Here is a 20,982-nt window from a genome sequence, read left to right as displayed (position 1 = left end):
CAGTCAGCCAGGGCCAGTCAGCCAGGGCCAGTCAGTAAGGGCCAGTTCGCCAGGGGCCAGTCAGGGCCAGTCAGCCAGGGCCAGTCAGCCAGGGCCAGTCAGCCAGGGCCAGTCAGTAAGGGCCAGTCAGCCAGGGCCAGTCAGTAAGGGCCAGTCAGTAAGGGCCAGTCAGTAAGGGCCAGTCAGTAAGGGCCAGTCAGTAAGGGCCAGTCAGCCAGGGCCAGTCAGCCAGGGCCAGTTCGCCAGGGCCAGTCAGCCAGGGCCAGTCAGTAAGGGCCAGTCAGTAAGGGCCAGTCAGTAAGGGCCAGTCAGCCAGGGCCAGTCAGTAAGGGCCAGTCAGTAAGGGCCAGTTCGCCAGGGCCAGTCAGTAAGGGCCAGTCAGTAAGGGCCAGTCAGCCAGGGCCAGTCAGTAAGGGCCAGTCAGTAAGGGCCAGTCAGCCAGGGCCAGTCAGCCAGGGCCAGTCAGTAAGGGCCAGTCAGTAAGGGCCAGTCAGCCAGGGCCAGTCAGTAAGGGCCAGTCAGTAAGGGCCAGTTCGCCAGGGCCAGTCAGTAAGGGCCAGTCAGTAAGGGCCAGTCAGTAAGGGCCAGTTCGCCAGGGCCAGTCAGTAAGGGCCAGTCAGTAAGGGCCAGTCCGCCAGGGCCAGTCAGTAAGGGCCAGTCAGCCAGGGCCAGTCAGTAAGGGCCAGTCAGTAAGGGCCAGTCAGTAAGGGCCAGTTCGCCAGGGCCAGTCAGCCAGGGCCAGTCAGCCAGGGCCAGTCAGTAAGGGCCAGTTCGCCAGGGCCAGTCAGTAAGGGCCAGTCAGCCAGGGCCAGTCAGTAAGGGCCAGTCAGCCAGGGCCAGTCAGTAAGGGCCAGTCAGTAAGGGCCAGTCAGTAAGGGCCAGTCAGTAAGGGCCAGTCAGTAAGGGCCAGTCAGCCAGGGCCAGTCAGTAAGGGCCAGTCAGTAAGGGCCAGTTCGCCAGGGCCAGTCAGTAAGGGCCAGTCAGCCAGGGCCATGCACAAACCTTTGGAGGGGCATGTGCTCAAAGTGAAAAAAGCCCCCCCCCAAAAAAAAAAGTTTGCATTCATAATTCCCTACAGTTCAAGGGAAAATAGGGGAGGGCTATCAGCTGATCATAGCGAATGTAGATTATGTAAATCAGCCAACTACTTAGCTAGCTAACTGTTAGCTATGCTGTTGTAACAATTGAGCTACTCTTTACCTGTGATTTGGAGTTTGTTCTGCTGCTAACATCTACATTATAGGCCTACTAAAAAACAGTCAAATTGAAGCTTTCCCTGACCCTGACCATGAGAGACGACATACAACTAAAAAAGTAGCCAGTGTGCCCACTACTCATACTACCGCTAGGCGCTGGTAGCGTCTGCTGCTTTAGCTATAGAGAGAGCAGTTGCCAAAGATGTTAATGATGTTGATATAGGATGTTAGTATAGGATGTTAGGATAGGATGATAATATAGGATGATAATATAGGATGTTAGTATAGGATGTTAATATAGGATGTACAGGCTTCCTTCTTTTGACTCTGTCAATTAGGTTAGTATTGTGGAGTAACTACAATGTTGTTGATCCATTCTCAGTTTTCTCCTGTCACAGCCATTAAACTCTGTAACTGTTTTAATGTCACCATTGACCTCATGGTGAAATCCCTGAGCGGTTTCCTTCCTCTCCGGCAACTGAGTTAGGAAGGACGCCTGTATCTTTGTTGTGACTGGGTGTATTGATACACCATCCAAAGTGTAATTAATAATTTCACCATGCTCAAAGGGATATTCAATGTCTTTTGTTTTTTTACCCATCTACCATTAGGTGCCCTTCTTTGCGATGCATTGGAAAACCTCCCTGGTCTTTGTGGTTGAATCAGGGTTTTTGAAAGTCACTGCTTGACTGCGAGACCTTACAGATAATTGTATGTGTAATTGTATGTGATTTTACCTCCCGAGTGGCGCAGTGGTCTAAGGCACTGCATCGCAGTACTAGCTGTGCCACTAGAGATCCTGGTTCGAATCCAGGCTCTGTCGTAGCCGGCCGCGACCGGGAGACCCATGGGGCGGCGCACAATTGGTCCAGGGTAGGGGAGCGTCTGCTAAATGACTAAAATGTAAATTTAGGTTTTTAGGTTTTATTTATTCGCACCAAAGAAAGGAAGTTAAAGGCAAAACAGTACAGATTAAACAATGGTAAAAACAGTGTGCAGGTGAAGTTGGAAGCCCAAAAGGGCTGATATGAAAACCACACCACAAACATACACTACCGTTCAAAAGTTTGGGGTCACTTAGAAATGTCCTTGTTTTCGAAAGAAAAGCAATTATTTTGTCCATTAAAATAACATCAAATTGATCAGGAATACAGTGTAGATGTTGTTAATTTTGTAAATGGCTATTGTAGCTGGAAACGGCTAATTTGTTATGGAATATCTACATAGGCGTACAGAGGCCCATTATCAGCAACCATCAGTCCTGTGTTCCAATGGCACATTGTGTTTGCTAATCCAAGTTTATCATTTTACAAGGCTAATTGATCATTAGAAAACCATTTTGCAATTATGTTAGCACAGCTGAAAACTGTTGTGCTGATTAAAGAAGCAATAAAACTGGCCTTCTTGAGACTAGTTGAGTATCTGGAGCATCAGAAATTGTGGGTTCGATTACAGGCTCAAAATGGCCAGAAACAAATAACTTTCTTCTGAAACGCATCATTCTATTCTTGTTCTGAGAAATGAAGGCTATTCCATGTGAGAAATTGCCAAGAAACTGAAGATCTCGTACAACGCTGTGTACTACTCCCTTCACGGAACAACGCAAACTGGCTCTAACCAGAATAGAAAGAGGAGTGGGAGGCCCCGGTGCACAACTGAGCAAGAGGACAAATACATTAGAGTGTCTAGTTTGAGAAACAGACGCCTCACAGGTCCTCAACTGGCAGCTTCATTAAATAGTACCCACAAAACACCAGTCTCAACGTCAACAGTGAAAAGGCGACTCCGGGATGCTGACCTTCTAGGCAGAGTTGCAAAGAAAAAGCCATATCTCAGACTGGCCAATAAAAAGAAAAGATTAAGATGGGCAAAATAACATACACTGGACAGAGGAAGATTGGAAAAAAGTGTTATGGAGAACATTTGTGAGACGCAGACCAGGAGGGCTTGATGCCATCTGTCAAGCACGGTGGAGGCAATGTGATGGTCTGGGGGTGCTTTGGTGGTGGTAAAGTGGCAGATTTGTACAGGGTAAAAGGGATCTTGTCACAAGCAGGGCTAGAAACTCCGGTCTCAGATGTGGAGAGCTGGGGGTACTACCCCTTAGCCACAGAGGAGGTGTTGTAGGACCCAAATGAAACACCCAAGGCAATACTCCAGGCAAGTAGATTTAATGTTCCAAAACAGGAGGCAAAACAAAACAACTCCACGAGGGGAGAAAAACAAACTAAAGATAACTTTGAACAACTTACTAGGACAGACACGGTGGGACACAGCAGGAGACACATAGTCAGGACGCAATAACCAAGTGAGAAACAAGGGGAAAACACACAGCTAAAATACACAAGGGGAAACAAGGCACAGGTGACCTGGATCAAGCTAATTAGGACACATGAGGAAGAACTAAGGCAGAGGGGAACACAGATGACCTCTAGAGGCCCGGAGACAAACAGGAGGCAGGAAGCTGACACACACGAGGAAGAACTAAGGCAGAGGGGAACACAGATGACCTCTAGAGGCCCGGAGACAAACAGGAGGCAGGAAGCTGACAATCTTGAAGAAGGAAGGCTATCACTCCATTTTGCAACGTCATGCCATACCAATTTCCTCCTACAACAGGACAATGACCCAAAGCACAGCTCCAAACTATGCAATAACTATTTAGGGAAGAAGCAGTCAGCTGGTATTCTGTCTATAATGGAGTGGCCAGCACAGTCACCGGATCTCAACCCTATTGAGCTGTTGTGTTAGTAGCTTGAACGTATGGTACGTAAGATGTGCCCATCAAGCCAATCCAATTTGTGGGAGGTGATTCAGGAAGCATGGGGTGAAATCTCTTCAGATTACCTCAACAAATTGACAACTAGAATGCCCAAGGTCTACAAGGCTGTAATTGCTGCAAATGGAGGATTCTTTGACGAAAGCAAAGTTTGAAGGACACAATTATTATTTCTATTAAAAATCATTATTTCTAACCTTATCAATGACTACATTTCCTATGCATTTTGCTATATTTCCTATTCAAACTCATTTCATGTATGTTTTCATGAAAAACAAGGACATTTCTAAGTGACCCCAAACTTTTGAACAGTAGTGTAAGTACAAAAAAAGTTTGTTCAATCAGTTAAAAAAGCATATTAATTACAATTGTACATGATATACTCAGTATAAAACAAAAACCATGTTTGATTATGTTTGTGTGTGAGAGTTAGGCTACACGGAGGGGATTACTGGGTAGTTTGGTTCATCAGGCTGACCCCCAGTCTTCATGGAGGGGATTATTGGGTAGTTTGGTTCATCAGGCTGACCCCCAGTCTTCATGGAGGGGATTATTGGGTAGTTTGGTTCATCAGGCTGACCCCCAGTCTTCATGGAGGGGATTATTGGGTAGTTTGGTTCATCAGGCTGACCCCCAGTCTTCATGGAGGGGATTACTGGGTAGTTTGGTTCATCAGGCTGACCCCCAGTCTTCATGGAGGGGATTACTGGGTAGTTTGGTTCATCAGGCTGACCCAGTCTTCATGGAGGGGATTACTGGGTAGTTTGGTTCATCAGGCTGACCCCCAGTCTTCATGGAGGGGATTACTGGGTAGTTTGGTTCATCAGGCTGACCCCCAGTCTTCATGGAGGGGATTACTGGGTAGTTTGGTTCATCAGGCTGACCCCAGTCTTCATGGAGGGGATTACTGGGTAGTTTGGTTCATCAGGCTGACCCCCAGTCTTCATGGGAGGGGATTATTGGGTAGTTTGGTTCATCAGGCTGACCCCCAGTCTTCATGGAGGGGATTACTGGGTAGTTTGGTTCATCAGGCTGACCCCCAGTCTTCATGGAGGGGATTATTGGGTAGTTTGGTTCATCAGGCTGACCCCCAGTCTTCATGGAGGGGGATTACTGGGTAGTTTGGTTCATCAGGCTGACCCCAGTCTTCATGGAGGGGATTATTGGGTAGTTTGGTTCATCAGGCTGACCCCCAGTCTTCATGGAGGGGGATTACTGGGTAGTTTGGTTCATCAGGCTGACCCCAGTCTTCATGGAGGGGATTATTGGGTAGTTTGGTTCATCAGGCTGACCCCCAGTCTTCATGGAGGGGATTACTGGGTAGTTTGGTTCATCAGGCTGACCCCAGTCTTCATGGAGGGGATTACTGGGTAGTTTGGTTCATCAGGCTGACCCCCAGTCTTCATGGAGGGGATTATTGGGTAGTTTGGTTCATCAGGCTGACCCCAGTCTTCATGGAGGGGATTATTGGGTAGTTTGGTTCATCAGGCTGACCCCAGTCTTCATGGAGGGGATTATTGGGTAGTTTGGTTCATCAGGCTGACCCCCAGTCTTCATGGAGGGGATTACTGGGTAGTTTGGTTCATCAGGCTGACCCCCAGTCTTCATGGAGGGGATTATTGGGTAGTTTGGTTCATCAGGCTGAGCCCCAGTCTTCATGGAGGGGATTATTGGGTAGTTTGGTTCATCAGGCTGACCCCCAGTCTTCATGGAGGGGATTATTGGGTAGTTTGGTTCATCAGGCTGACCCCCAGTCTTCATGGAGGGGATTACTGGGTAGTTTGGTTCATCAGGCTGACCCCCAGTCTTCATGGAGGGGATTACTGGGTAGTTTGGTTCATCAGGCTGACCCCCAGTCTTCATGGAGGGGATTACTGGGTAGTTTGGTTCATCAGGCTGACCCCCAGTCTTCATGGAGGGGATTACTGGGTAGTTTGGTTCATCAGGCTGACCCCAGTCTTCATGGAGGGGATTACTGGGTAGTTTGGTTCATCAGGCTGACCCCCAGTCTTCATGGAGGGGATTACTGGGTAGTTTGGTTCATCAGGCTGACCCCCAGTCTTCATGGAGGGGATTATTGGGTAGTTTGGTTCATCAGGCTGACCCTCAGTCTTCATGGAGGGGGATTACTGGGTAGTTTGGTTCATCAGGCTGACCCCCAGTCTTCATGGAGGGGATTATTGGGTAGTTTGGTTCATCAGGCTGACCCCCAGTCTTCATGGAGGGGGATTACTGGGTAGTTTGGTTCATCAGGCTGACCCCAGTCTTCATGGAGGGGGATTATTGGGTAGTTTGGTTCATCAGGCTGACCCCCAGTCTTCATGGAGGGGATTACTGGGTAGTTTGGTTCATCAGGCTGACCCCCAGTCTTCATGGAGGGGATTATTGGGTAGTTTGGTTCATCAGGCTGACCCCCAGTCTTCATGGAGGGGGGATTACTGGGTAGTTTGGTTCATCAGGCTGACCCCCAGTCTTCATGGAGGGGATTACTGGGTAGTTTGGTTCATCAGGCTGACCCCCAGTCTTCATGGAGGGGATTATTGGGTAGTTTGGTTCATCAGGCTGACCCCCAGTCTTCATGGAGGGGATTATTGGGTAGTTTGGTTCATCAGGCTGACCCCCAGTCTTCATGGAGGGGATTATTGGGTAGTTTGGTTCATCAGGCTGACCCCCAGTCTTCATGGAGGGGATTACTGGGTAGTTTGGTTCATCAGGCTGACCCCCAGTCTTCATGGAGGGGATTATTGGGTAGTTTGGTTCATCAGGCTGAGCCCCAGTCTTCATGGAGGGGATTATTGGGTAGTTTGGTTCATCAGGCTGACCACCAGTCTTCATGGAGGGGATTATTGGGTAGTTTGGTTCATCAGGCTGACCCCCAGTCTTCATGGAGGGGATTACTGGGTAGTTTGGTTCATCAGGCTGACCCCAGTCTTCATGGAGGGGATTATTGGGTAGTTTGGTTCATCAGGCTGACCCCCAGTCTTCATGGAGGGGATTACTGGGTAGTTTGGTTCATCAGGCTGACCCCAGTCTTCATGGAGGGGATTATTGGGTAGTTTGGTTCATCAGGCTGACCCCCAGTCTTCATGGAGGGGATTATTGGGTAGTTTGGTTCATCAGGCTGACCCCAGTCTTCATGGAGGGGATTATTGGGTAGTTTGGTTCATCAGGCTGACCCCCAGTCTTCATGGAGGGGATTATTGGGTAGTTTGGTTCATCAGGCTGACCCCCAGTCTTCATGGAGGGGATTATTGGGTAGTTTGGTTCATCAGGCTGACCCCCAGTCGTCATGGAGGGGATTACTGGGTAGTTTGGTTCATCAGGCTGACCCCCAGTCGTCATGGAGGGGATTATTGGGTAGTTTGGTTCATCAGGCTGACCCCCAGTCTTCATGGAGGGGATTACTGGGTAGTTTGGTTCATCAGGCTGACCCCAGTCTTCATGGAGGGGATTATTGGGTAGTTTGGTTCATCAGGCTGACCCCCAGTCGTCATGGAGGGGATTATTGGGTAGTTTGGTTCATCAGGCTGACCCCCAGTCTTCATGGAGGGGATTACTGGGTAGTTTGGTTCATCAGGCTGACCCCCAGTCTTCATGGAGGGGATTATTGGGTAGTTTGGTTCATCAGGCTGACCCCCAGTCTTCATGGAGGGGATTATTGGGTAGTTTGGTTCATTAGGCTGACCTCCAGTCTTCGCTTTAAGTTATTGAGAGATGATAAGGTTTTGGCAATGTGAAGATAATAATTCCAAAGTATGGTACCTCTGTATCTGATAGAGAATTGACTATTGGTCACATACACATATTTAGCAGATGTTATTGCGGGTGTAGTGAAATGCTTGTGTTCCTAGACAACAGTGCAGTAGTATCTAACAATTCACAACAATACACACAAATCTAAAAGTAAAAGAATGGAATTAAGAAATATATAAATATTAGATAGAGCAATATCGGAGTGGCATTGACTAAAATACAGTAGAATAGAATACAGTATATACGTATGAGATGAGTAAAGCAGTATGTAAATATATTTAAAGTCACTAGTATTCCATTATTAAAGTGGCCAGTGATTCCATGTCTATGTATATAGGGCAGCAGCCTCTAAGGTGCAGGGTTGAGTAACCGGGTGGAAGCCGGCTAGTGATGGCTATTTAACAGTCTGATGGCCTTGAGATAGAAGCTGTTTTTCATTCTCTCTGTCCCAGCTTTGATGCACCTGTACTGACCTCGCCTTCTGGATGATAGCGGGGTGAACAGGCCGTGGCTCGGGTGGTTGATGTCCTTGATGATCTTTTTGGCCTTCCTGTGACATAAGGTGCTGTAGGTGTCCTGGAGGGCGGGTAGTTTCCCCCCTGTAATGCGTTGGGCAGACTGCACCACCCTCTTGAGAGCCCTGCGGTTGCGGGTGGTGCAGTTGCCATACCAGGCGGTGATACAGCCCGACAGGGTGCTCTCAATTGTGCATCTGTAAAAGTTTGTCAGGGTTTTAGGTGCCAAGCCACATTTCTTCAGCCTACTGAGCCTTGTTCACCACACTGTCTGCGTGGGTGGACCATTTCAGATTGTCAGTGATGTGTACGCCGAGGAACTTGAAGCTTTCCACCTTCTCCACTGCGGTCCCGTCGATGTGGATAGGGGGGTGCACCCTCTGCTGTTTCCTGAAGTCCACAATCACATCCTTTGTTTTGTTGATGTTGAGTGAGAGGTTATTTTCCTGGCACCACACTCCCAGAGCCCTCACCTCCTCCCTGTAGGCGGTCTCGTCATTGTTGGTAATCAAGCCTACTACTGTTGTGTCGTCTGCAAACTTGATGATTGAGTTGGAGGCGTGCTTGGCCACGCAGTCATGGGTGAACAGGGAGTACAGGAGGGGGCTGAGCACACACTTTTGTGGGGCCACAGTGTTGAGGATCAGCAAAGTGGAGGTGTTGTGTCCTACCTTCACCACCTGGGGGCGGCCCGTCAGGAAGTCCAGGACCCAGTTGCACAGGGCGGGGTTCAGATCCAGGGCCCCGAGCTTAATGATGAGCTTGGAGGGTGCAGTAGTGTTGAATGCTGAGCTATAGTCAATGAACAGCATTCTTACATAGGTATTCCTCTTGTCCAGATGGGATAGGGCAGTGTGCAGTGCGATGGTGATTGCAATTGTATCGTCTGTGAATCTATTGGGGCGGTAAACAAATTGAAGTGGGTCTAGGGTGTCAGGGAAGGTAAGGTAGAGGTGATATGTTCCTTAACTAGCCTCTCAAAGCACTTCATGCTGACAGAGGTGAGTGCTACGGGGCGGTAGTCATTTAGTTCAGTTACCTTTGCTTTCTTGGGTACAGGAACAATGGTGGACATCTTGAAGCAAGTGGGGACAGCAGACTGGGATAGGGAGAGATTGAATATGTCCGTAAACACACCAGCCAGCTGGTCTGCGCATGCTCTGAGGACGTGGCTAGGGATGCCGTCTGGGCCGGCAGCCTTGCGAGGGTTAACATGCTTAAATGTCTTACTCACGTCGGCCACGGAGAAGGAGAGGCCACAGTCCTTGGTAGCGGTCTTGGCGACGTGGCTGGTTTTCCATTTGTAGTCCGTGATTGTCTGTAGACCCTGCCACAGACTGTACGTCTCGTGTCTGAGCCATTGAATTGCGACTCCACTTTGTCTCTGTACTGATGTTTTTCCTGTTTGATTGAATACTTATTGACTCAAGACATTTCAGCTTTCCCATTTTTTATAAATATTAAAAAAACATATTTCCACTTTGACATTATGGGGTATTGTGTGTAGGCCAGTGACAACAAATCTAAATTGTATCCATTTTAAATTCAGGCTGTAACACAACAAAATGTGGAAAAGGTGTGATTACTTCCTGAAGACACTGTATGTGTGTGTGTGTTTGTGAGGAGAGAGAGAGAGAGAGAGAGAGAGAGAGAGAGAGAGAGAGAGAGAGAGAGGAGAGAGAGAGAGAGAGAGAGAGAGAGACACAGAGAGAGAGACAGAGACAGAGACAGAGACAGAGACAGATTGTGTAACTTTGTAATTCACTCCTTGTCTTCCTTTCTCCCTCCCCAGTGGTTCTATGGGTTCTACCTGACCCATCAGCGGGGGCAGAGCGGCTTCGAGTTCTTCTTCAAGACCAAGGAGCTGAAGAAGAAATGGCTGGACCAGTTTGACATGGCCATGTGAGTGGGACTATGTCTGTAGTTTGTGTCTGTGAAGTGTCATGGTGGTCCTGTGGCTCAGTTCGTAGACGCAAGTCGTGCGTTCAGCTCCGTTGAATGTTTGCTACATTGCAGAACGGTTTGTACTGAACGACACGTTTCCCCAAATTGTTCTTGTACATTCCTGAACAGACTTTTGAGGTGTTTGGTGGGTGTGGCAGGGTGTGGCTTGAAGCAACAAGTGACGTATTTAAAGGGCAGCGTTGCATTGTGAACCCACAACCCAACCCCTCCCTGTCTTTCAACTGGTCGTTCAGTGTAGCGCCGTTTCCGTTTAGTTGAACGTTCCACTACGTTTTATCATACTGAACGTGGCTTGATTCCTGCTGCAGCCACCCATACGAAAACGTATGACTGTAATGGATAAAAGGATCTGCTAAATCAGCCAGGTTGCTCAAGATCCACTGCGAAATAAGACGTCCGTCCAGGTAAGCTGGACATTACATTTTACATTTTAGTCATTTAGCAGACGCTCTTATCCAGAGCGACTTACAGTTAGTGAGTGCATACATTTTATTTTTTATTTTTTCATACTGGCCCCCCTGTGGGAATCGAACCCACAACCCTGGCGTTGCAAACGCCATGCTCTACCAACTGAGCTACATCCCTGCCGACGTCAGGAGATTACTTAAAAACCCGCCACTAGGGGCAATGGTGAGCGTTATTACCATCAAGTAGGGTTTTGCTAGCGCGTTGTGGACGGGGGGTGGTGAATGGGCGTAAGCCGCGAGTTCAGTCCCAGTGCTAGGCAGTCATTTGTTGTTGTTTTGTTTGAACCCAAATCTTAACCCTTAACTTTACCATTTGGAATGAATGCCTTAACTTGACCTTTGAAGTTTGACGTTTATGGACAAACGTCGGATTCTGCTGTCAGATTGTGAGAGCTTGTTGGCTAAATGGCATATACAGTTCCTTCAGAAAGTATTCCTACCCCTTGACTTATTCCACATTTCGTTGTGTTACAGCCTCAATTCAAAATGGATTAAATTGATTTTTTTCATGTACACACAATACCCCATAGTGACAAAGTGAAAACATGTTTTTAGAAATGTAGGCAAATTTATTGAAATTGAAATACAGAAATCTCTCATTTACATAAGTATTCACACCCCTGACTCAATACTTTGTAGATGCACCTTTGGCAGTGATTACAGCTGTGAGTCTTTCTGGGTAAGTCTCTAAGAGCTTTCCACACCAACATTTGTGCATTATTCTTTTCAGAATTCTTGAAGCTCTGTCAAATTGGATGTTGACCATTGCTAGACAACCATTTTCAGGTCTTGCCATAGGTTTTCAAGTAGATTTAAGTCAAAACTGTAACTCGGCCACTCAGAAACATTCACTGTCTTCTTGGTAAGCAACTCCAGTGTAGATTTCGCCTTGTGTTTTAGGTACTTGTCCTGCTGAAAGGTGAATTAATCTCCCAGTGTCAGGTGGAAAGCAGACTGAACCAGGTTTTCCTCTAGGATTGTGCCTGTGCTTAGCTCCATTCAGTTTATTTTTTTATCCTGAAAAACTCCACAGTCCTTAACTATTACAAGCATACCCATAACATGATGCAGCCACCACTATGGTTGAAAATATGTAGAGTGGTACTCAGTAATGTGTTGTATTGGATTTGCCCCAAACATAACACTCTGTATTCAGGACAAAAAGTTAATTGCTTTGCCACATTTTTTGCAGTATTACTTTAGTGCCTTGTTGCAAACAGGATATATGTTTTGGAATGTTTTTATTCTGTACAGGCTTCCTTCTTTTCACTCTGTCATTTAGGTTAGTATTGTGGAGTAACTACAGTGTTGTTGATCCATCCTAAGTTTTCTCCTATCGGAGCCATTAAACTTTGTAACTTTTTAAAAGTCACCATTGGCCTCATGGTGAAATCCCTGAGTGGTTTCCTTCCTCTCTGGCAACTGAGTTAGGAAGGATGCCTGTATCTTATTGACTCGAGACATTTCAGCTTTGGATTTTTTATTAATTTGTAAAAATGTCAAAAAACATAATTCCACTTTGACAGTATGGGGTATTGTGTGTAAGTGACACAAAACAAAATATGGAAAAAGTCAAGGGCTACTTTCTGATGGCACTACTAGCTAAAGGCAGTGTGTTTCCAAGAATTCGAGACGTGCGGACTCTGTTTGCTCAAATTGTTACTCCAATTAAACACACACACCTCTGACAACAGTGTAATAACCAATGTAAGTCTGAGTACTTGAAAGTCTCCTTTCACATTGTGAGTTTGAAGTTCTCTGTCACTAGTAAGGCTTTACAAGTGAGTCCTATAGTTGTTTTGACTTCTGCTTAAATTTGAAGTCTCACTCTCATATTGTGAAGGAAATGTATGTATTTTTGTCACTAATACAACATTTTATTTCTATGATAGCGTAATTTCGGGTGACAGTTAGGGGTGTCCATTCAAATTGTACAATTTCACCCGTCTTTTATAAATGGATGTCATGGTGAAATCGAATTAGGAAATGTTTTTTCAAAAGCAGGGCCTTGGAATTTCTTTATTGCTGAATTGAAAAGATGGAGAGGATAAGAGAGAGAGAGTACCCATAATGCTTTTCCACTTAGACATCTACCACTGCATAGTGTGTCTGTGTGTGTGTGTGTGTGTGTGTGTGTGTGTGTGTGTGTGTGTGTGTGTGTGTGTGTGTGTGTGTGTGTGTGTGTGTGTGTGTGTGTGTGTGTGTCTGTTTGTGCTGTTTGTGTGTGAATGTGGCACTCCAAGGGGGATATTTAGGCAACAAATTGTCCCATCACAGCAAACATGAGTACCAGAGCCAGGAGTCAATCACAGAGAGCAGCCTTCACATGAAGTGCACCCTGGAAGTGTGTGAGTTACTAAGCAACAGTTTGGTTACAGATCCTTCTACTCCAACTTCAAAGTGATGCTTATTTCAAAGGATCCAGCTGGTTTTAACATATTAGTCTCTCATGATCATGTAGGATACTATCCTATGTAAGATAACTCTGTATTCCTACAGCTACTCTGTACACACTCTGTACACACACACACCATCCGTTCTCTCTCACTCCTCTCCTCCCCCTCCCCTCCCTCCCTCTCTCACTCCTCTCCTCCCCCCTCCCTCTCTCACTCCTCTCCTCCTCCCCTCTCTCTCTCTCTCGCTCACTCCTCTCCTCCCCCTCCTCCCCTCTCTCTCTCTCTCTATCTCTCTCTCTCTCTCTCTCTCTCTCTCTCTCTCTCTCTCTCTCTCACTCCTCCTCCTCCTCTCTCTCTCTCTCTCTCTCTCTCTCTCTCTCTCCTCACCTCTCTCTCTCCCCCCTCCTCCCCCTCTCTCTCTCTCTCTCTCTCTCTCTCTCTCTCTCTCTCTCTCACTCTCTCTCTCTCTCTCTCTCTCTCTCTCTCTCTCTCTCTCTCTCTCTCTCTCTCTCTCTCTCATCTCTCTCTCTCTCTCTCTCTCTCTCTCTCTCCCTCTCTCTCTCTCTCTCTCTCTCTCTCTCTCTGTCTCTCTCTCAATCCTCTCCTCCTCCCCTCTCTCTCTACTCTCCTCCTCCTCCTCTCGCTCTCTCTCACTCATTTCCTCCCCCTCCTCCCCCTCCCCTCTCTCTCTCTCTCTCTCGCCCTCGCTCTCTTAATCCTCTCCTCCTCCCCTCTCTCTCTCTCACTCATCTCCTCCTCCTCCCCCCACTCTCTCTCTCTCTCTCTCTCTCTCTCTCTCTCTCACTCTCTCTCTCTCAACTCCTCTCCTCCCCCTCCTCTCCTCTCTCCTCCCCTCTCTCTCTCACTCCTTCCTCCCCCTTCTCCCCTCTCTCTCTCACTCCTCTCCTCCCCCTCCTCCCCTCTCTCTCTCACTCCTCTCCTCCCCCTCCTCCCCTCTCTCTCACACTTCTCTCCTCCCCCTCCTTCCCCTCATCCCCTCTCTCTCTCACTCCTCTCCTCCCCCCTCCTCCCCCTCATCCCCTCTCTCTCTCACTCCTCTCCTCCCCTCCTCCCCTCCTCCCCTCTCTCTCACTCCTCGCCTCCCCCCCCTCCCTCCCCTCCTCCCCCCTCTCTCTCACTCCTCTCCTCCCCCTCATCCCCTCTTTCTCTCACTCCTCTCCTCCCTCTCCTCCCTCTCCTCCCCTCTCTCTCTCACTCCTCTCCTCCCCTCTCTCTCTCACTCCTCTCCTCCCCTCCTCCCCCTCTCTCTCTCACTCCTCTCCTCCCCCTCCTCCCTCCCTCTCTCACTCCTCTCCTCCCCCTCCTCCCCTCTCTCTCACACTTCTCTCCTCCCCCTCCTCCCCCTCATCCCCTCTCTCTCTCACTCCTCTCCTCCCCCTCCTCCCCCTCATCCCCTCTCTCTCTCACTCCTCTCCTCCCCCTCCTCCCCCTCCTCACCTCTCTCTCACTCCTCGCCTCCCCCTTCTCCCCTCCCCTCCTCCCCCCTCTCTCTCACTCCTCTCCTCCCCCTCCTCCCCTCTCTCTCACACTTCTCTCCTCCCCCTCCTCCCCCTCATCCCCTCTCTCTCTCACTCCCTCTCCTCCCCCTCCTCCCCCTCATCCCCTCACTCTCTCACTCCTCTCCTCCCCCTCCTCCCCTCCTCACCTCTCTCACCCTCGCCTCCCCCTCCTCCCTCCCTCCCCCTCTCTCTCACTCCTCTCCTCCCTCCTACCCTCTCTCTCACTCCTCTCCTCCCTCTCCTCCCTCTCCTTCCCCCTCTCTCTCACTCCTCTCCTCCCCCCTCCTCCCCTCTCTCTCTCTCTCACTCCTCTCCTCCCCCTCCTCCCCTCTCTCTCTCACTCCTCTCCTCCCTCTCCTCCCCTCTGTCTCTCACACTCCTCTCCTCCCCCTCCTCCCCCTCCTCCCTCTCTCTCACCTCCTCTCCTCCCCCCTCTCCTCCCCTCTCTCTCTCTCTCACTCCTCTCCTCCCCCTCCTCCCCTCTCTCTCTCTCTCAATAGATCCAACATCAGACCAGAGAACTCCAGTAACAACTCCCACCAGTTCAAGATGCATACCTTCGACAGAATCACTACCTGTAGCTCCTGTCACCTGCTCCTCAGGTGTGTGTGTGTGTGTCTCTGTGTATTGTCTGTTAATACCTGGTTATCCATACTCTCAGGGTAACATCCCATAATAGTATTTCTCCTCAAGTCTCTGTGGTTAACAGTGTTAATAATAGTGGTGTAGATTGGGACTGTACCTGTAACGTCTCCTGTCTCCTCCAGGGGTATCTTCAACCAGGGCTATCTCTGTCTTAAGTGTGGACTAGGAGCTCATAAGGAGTGTCTGGGCAGACTGGGCGTCTGTGGAAGAACTGGTAAGAGAGGGAGATGTGCCTCTAGAACCATTGACTTTTATTATCAAATGCTCCAGTGATGTCTCTTTACAAAATTGTATTCTGTCTAGTGTTTTCTGCTCACTCTGCCACTTGTCCACCTTCTTTCAGATTCTGCCACGCTGAGGCCTGAGGTAAGACCAGCTGCTTTTACTTAGAGAGGGTGAACCACAGCAATACATTTCCAATAGCCTAAGAAATGTTACACGCACACAAACAGACACACAAACAGACACATGATAAATGGATAGATGAATGCATGTGATTGTAAATGTAAATGTAAATGTAATTTTCCATTAGCCAAATACATGGTATTAGCCATTCCATTCCATTCCATTGAACGTCTCATTTTTGACTCTCTTCTGCTAGACCTGATTCAGGGCACAGGGTGAGACTAGATTACTCACGCTCTTTCTTAACAATCACACAAGTGTAACACAAGGGTAAGATGTGTGTGTAGGATGGACTGTAATGAACAGTACACCCCTCCTTCATATGTTTATCTGTTAGGTCCCATCATGTCTTACTGTTGTAAGAAAAATATAAAGAAAATCTCCAGTGTTCACAGGATGAATGAACGCCTATGACTCATGCTGTAGTGCAGGTCAAGTTGATATCGCACAGTGTGTGTGTGTGTGTTTCTCTCAGTGTGTGTGTGTGTGTGTGTGTGTGCATGTTCGTGCGTGTGTCTGCGTATGCCTGTGTGTGTGTGACGTGTGAATTATATTCCTTCTCTCTCTCCACAGAGGGCTCCGACGGTGCGGAAACAAGCAGACCCAGGTCAGTATGGCTCGACAGTGTCACTTCCTACAGTCTTAACAAAGACTTCATGTGAAGGCCGGTGCTGTGAAAGTGGCCTATATAACCATCTGACAACTTCAAGTTAAAAGTCTAAAAGCTGAAAACTTCAAAGTTAGTTCACCAAGTAGCTCCTCAGGAGAAGGGTTCACCAAGTAGATCCTCAGGAGAAGGGTTCACCAAGTAGATCCTCAGGGGAAGGGTTCACCAAGTAGATCCTCAGGAGAAGGGTTCACCAAGTAGATCCTCAGGAGAAGGGTTCACCAAGTAGATCCTCAGGAGAAGGGATCACCAAGTAGATCCTCAGGAGAAGGGTTCACCAAGTAGATCCTCAGGAGAAGGGTTCACCAGATCACTATGACGATTATGACGATGATGACGAACACAGACCATGAACACTGGAGTACTCGATCAAACAGTAAATAATCACAACATCCACACTGATGGAACACAATTCAATCCACTTTCTAAGAATCTAGTGTAAATAGATTGGCCTTTACCGTCACCTCCAGTCTACGGTGGGAGCCAGGGAAGAAGGCCTTTACCCCAACCTCCAGTCTATGGTGGGAGCCAGGGAAGAAGGACAGTGTGTAGTGGAGACAGATGGATTGGAGTGGGTGGATTCATTAAGAAAAACCTAGGCAGGGATAAGAGGACGTCCACGGTTAAACTCTCCAGCCTCTCCCTGTGCCCTTGCCTCAGCTCCTCTCTGCTGGTTAAACTCTCCAGCCTCTCCCTGTGCCCTTGTCTCAGCTCCTCTCTGCAGGGCTCAGCAATAGAGTTATGCCTGCCTGAGTCGCTTAGGGAGGATTTTTTTAAATTTAAGATACTCTTCGAAGAGGCGGGGTTTGAGACGTTTTCGGAAGATAGGCAGAGACTCTGCTGTCCTAGCATCAGGGGGAAGCTGGTTCCACCAATGGGGTGCCAGGACAGATAAGATCTTTGATTGGGCTGAGCGTGAGACGGCCAAGAGACCAGAGGTGGCAGAATGGAGTGCTCGGGTTCGGATGTAGGGTTTGAGCATAGCCTGAAGGTAGGGAGGGGCAGTTCCTCTTGCTCTTCCGTAGGTAAGCACCATGGTCTTGTAGTGGATGCAAGTTTCGACTGAAAACCAATGGAGTGTACGGAGGAGCGGGTGACATGGGATAACTTGGGAAGGTTGAACACCAGACAGGCTGCAGCGTTCTGGACAAGTTGCAGGGGTTTGATGGCGCAAGTGGGGAGTCCAGCCAACAGAGAGTTGCAGTAGTCCAGACGGGAGATGACAAGTGCCTGGATTAGAACCTGCACCACTTCCTGTTTGAGGAAAGGTCGTACTTTACGGATGTTGTAAAGCATGAACCTGGAGGAGTGAGTCACTGTTTTGATGTTGGCAGAGAACGACAGGATGTTTTCCAGGGTCACGGCAAGGTTCTTCGCACCTTGGAGTTGTCGACCGTGATGGAGAGGTCATTGTTCGGGCAGGCCTTGCCCGGGAGGAAGAGCAGCTCCGTCTTTTCGAGGCTGAGCTTGAGGAGGTGGGCCGACATCCAAGCTGAGATACTGTATCTGCCAGGCATGCAGAGATGCGTGTCGCCACCTGGGTGTCAGAAGGGGGGAATGAGAAAAGTAGTTGAGTGTCATCCGCATAGCAATTACAGGAGAGACCATGAGAGGAGATGATGGAGCCCAGGAGAGACCATGAGAGGAGATAATGGAGCCCAGGAGAGACCATGAGAGGAGATGATGGAGCAGAGTAACTTGGTGGAAAGAGAAGAGGGCCTAGAACCGAGCCCTGGGGGACACCAGTAGTGAGAGCACGTGGTGCAGACACAGATCCTCTCCACGCCACCTGGTAGGAGCTACCTGCCAGGCAGGATGCAATCCAGGAGTGTGCAGAGCCTGAGATGCCCAGCTCTGAGAGGGTGGAGAGGAGGATCTGATGGTTCATGGTGTCGAAGGCAGCGGATAGATCTAGGAGGATGAGAACAGAGGAGAGAGAGTCAGCATTGGCAGTGCGGAGAGCTTCCGTGACACAGAGAAGAGCAGACTCGTTTGAGTGACCCATCTTGAAGCCTGACTGGTTAGGGTCAAGAAGATCGTTCTGAGAGAGATAACAATAGAGTTGATCAGAGACAGCACGCTCAAGTGTTTTGGAAAGAAAAGACATCAGAGGGGTCGAGGAGGGAGCGACTCTGGCCATCTTGAAGTCATGTGTCCTCTCCTCTCCTCTGTCCCCAGGTCTACCATAGCCCTGTCTCAGCATGTCCTCTCCTCTCCTCTGTCCCCAGGTCTCTCATAGCCCTGTCTCAGCATGTCCTCTCCTCTCCTCTGTCCCCAGGCCTACCATAGCCCTGTCTCAGCATGTCCTCTCCTCTCCTCTGTCCCCAGGTCTCTCATAGCCCTGTCTCAGCATGTCCTCTCCTCTCCTCTGTCCTCAGGTCTCTCATAGCCCTGTCTCAGCATGTCCACTCCTCTCCTCTGTCCCCAGGTCTCTCATAGCCCTGTCTCAGCATGTCCTCTCCTCTCCTCTGTCCCCAGGTCTCTCATAGCCCTGTCTCAGCATGTCCACTCCTCTCCTCTGTCCCCAGGTCTCTCATAGCCCTGTCTCAGCATGTCCTCTCCTCTGTCCCCAGGTCTCTCATAGCCCTGTCTCAGCATGTCCTCTCCTCTCCTCTGTCCTCAGGTCTCTCATAGCCCTGTCTCAGCATGTCCACTCCTCTCCTCTGTCCCCAGGTCTCTCATAGCCCTGTCTCAGCATGTCCTCTCCTCTGTCCCCAGGTCTCTCATAGCCCTGTCTCAGCATGTCCTCTCCTCTGTCCCCAGGTCTCTCATAGCCCTGTCTCAGCATGTCCTCTCCTCTCCTCTGTCCCCAGGTCTACCATAGCCCTGTCTCAGCATGTCCACTCCTCTCCTCTGTCCCCAGGTCTACCATAGCCCTGTCTCAGCATGTCCACTCTTCTCCTCTGTCCCCAGGTCTCTCATAGCCCTGTCTCAGCATGTCCACTCCTCTCCTCTGTCCCCAGGTCTCTCATAGCCCTGTCTCAGCATGTCCTCTCCTCTGTCCCCAGGTCTCTCATAGCCCTGTCTCAGCATGTCCACTCTTCTCCTCTGTCCCCAGGTCTCTCATAGCCCTGTCTCAGCATGTCCACTCCTCTCCTCTGTCCCCAGGTCTCTCATAGCCCTGTCTCAGCATGTCCTCTCCTCTGTCCCCAGGTCTCTCATAGCCCTGTCTCAGCATGTCCTCTCCTCTCCTCTGTCCCCAGGTCTACCATAGCCCTGTCTCAGCATGTCCACTCCTCTCCTCTGTCCCCAGGTCTCTCATAGCCCTGTCTCAGCATGTCCTCTCCTCTGTCCCCAGGTCTCTCATAGCCCTGTCTCAGCATGTCCTCTCCTCTCCTCTGTCCCCAGGTCTACCATAGCCCTGTCTCAGCATGTCCTCTCCTCTGTCCCCAGGTCTCTCATAGCCCTGTCTCAGCATGTCCTCTCCTCTGTCCCCAGGTCTCTCATAGCCCTGTCTCAGCATGTCCTCTCCTCTCCTCTGTCCCCAGGTCTCTCATAGCCCTGTCTCAGCATGTCCTCTCCTCTGTCCCCAGGTCTCTCATAGCCCTGTCTCAGCATGTCCTCTCCTCTGTCCCCAGGTCTCTCATAGCCCTGTCTCAGCATGTCCTCTCCTCTGTCCCCAGGTCTCTCATAGCCCTGTCTCAGCATGTCCTCTCCTCTGTCCCCAGGTCTCTCATAGCTCTGTCTCAGCATGTCCACTCCTCTCCTCTGTCCCCAGGTCTCCCCAGGATGCTGGTGATCAGAGACTACTGTGGTATCCCCTCTCCCCAGAGTGCCCCCCCATTGACCATCCATGCTGGGGACATCATCGAGCTCGTCAGTGCCAACCTACACAGCTCCTGGTGGCAGGTGGGTGACGACTCAGTCAGACGGAAGGAACGTATGCTTCAATGTGTGTGTGTGTGTGTGCGCGTGTGTGTCTGTGTGTGTGTGTGTGTGTGTGTATGCGCGTGTGTGTCTGTGTGTGTGTGTGTGTGACCTCACTCCTCATTACTTGCTGTGACTTAACCTACACATTCCGTCGTCATCCTCTTCCAGTTCATTCCAGGTGAATCACCACATAACCGTTACATTGAGGTCAGCATTAAGAAGAGATAGTGGTTGGTAGTTGGTAACCCACACACACTCAGCTCTGTCAATTGATTTCTTCAGCCAGGAGTGATGAAACTCCTGCTGTGCATGAGGAATTGTGTGTGTGTGTGTGTGTGTGTTTGTGTGTGTGTGTGTGTGTGTGTGTGTGTGTGTGCTATCTGTTTTCTTCCTTGCCTCTTCTGATTAGATCTGTGAGAGCAGAGCAGTTGATCTAGCCAATTAGTGACTTAAATTGATTAATCAAGTGCTACACACACACAGAGAGAGAAACTAAACTGATTCAGACACAAGGACTCTCCAGAGAAGGACTCTCCAGAGAAGGACTCTCCAGAGAAGGACTCTCCAGAGAAGGACTCTCCAGAGAAGGGACTAACTGTAACACATTCTCACATACAGGCACATTAGTCTAATGTGGCTATATTGTAGCAATAATATAATAATAATAATAATAATAATAATAATAATAATAATAATAATAATAATAATAATAATAATATAATAATAGCCATACTGTCACCATTTGTTACAGTTCTATTTAAAAAAAAATATTGCTGGGAACTATTTTTAAACCTCCCGCTTTGG

The 20,982-nt window shown here is 49.1% G+C and overlaps 1 protein-coding gene across 2 annotated transcripts in view; it reads left to right on the top strand.

Annotated features, from left to right (window-relative positions):
- The window catches only part of LOC121535374 (guanine nucleotide exchange factor VAV3-like), a 121,132-nt gene that overhangs the window by 56,615 nt on the left and 43,535 nt on the right, over nucleotides 1–20,982 (top strand). For both annotated transcript variants that reach the window (XM_041842394.1, XM_041842393.1), the window contains exons 15-20: nucleotides 10,036–10,145; nucleotides 15,092–15,193; nucleotides 15,359–15,450; nucleotides 15,580–15,602; nucleotides 16,215–16,248; nucleotides 20,027–20,157. In XM_041842394.1, coding sequence (XP_041698328.1) covers nucleotides 10,036–10,145; nucleotides 15,092–15,193; nucleotides 15,359–15,450; nucleotides 15,580–15,602; nucleotides 16,215–16,248; nucleotides 20,027–20,157 — 492 coding nt within the window. The remainder of the gene's footprint in view (nucleotides 1–10,035; nucleotides 10,146–15,091; nucleotides 15,194–15,358; nucleotides 15,451–15,579; nucleotides 15,603–16,214; nucleotides 16,249–20,026; nucleotides 20,158–20,982) is intronic.

This window comes from Coregonus clupeaformis, chromosome 21, assembly GCF_020615455.1.
Source record: "Coregonus clupeaformis isolate EN_2021a chromosome 21, ASM2061545v1, whole genome shotgun sequence".
In the NCBI taxonomy this organism is placed as follows: Eukaryota; Metazoa; Chordata; class Actinopteri; order Salmoniformes; family Salmonidae; genus Coregonus; species Coregonus clupeaformis.
This window is presented reverse-complemented; position numbering and strand designations above follow the sequence as displayed.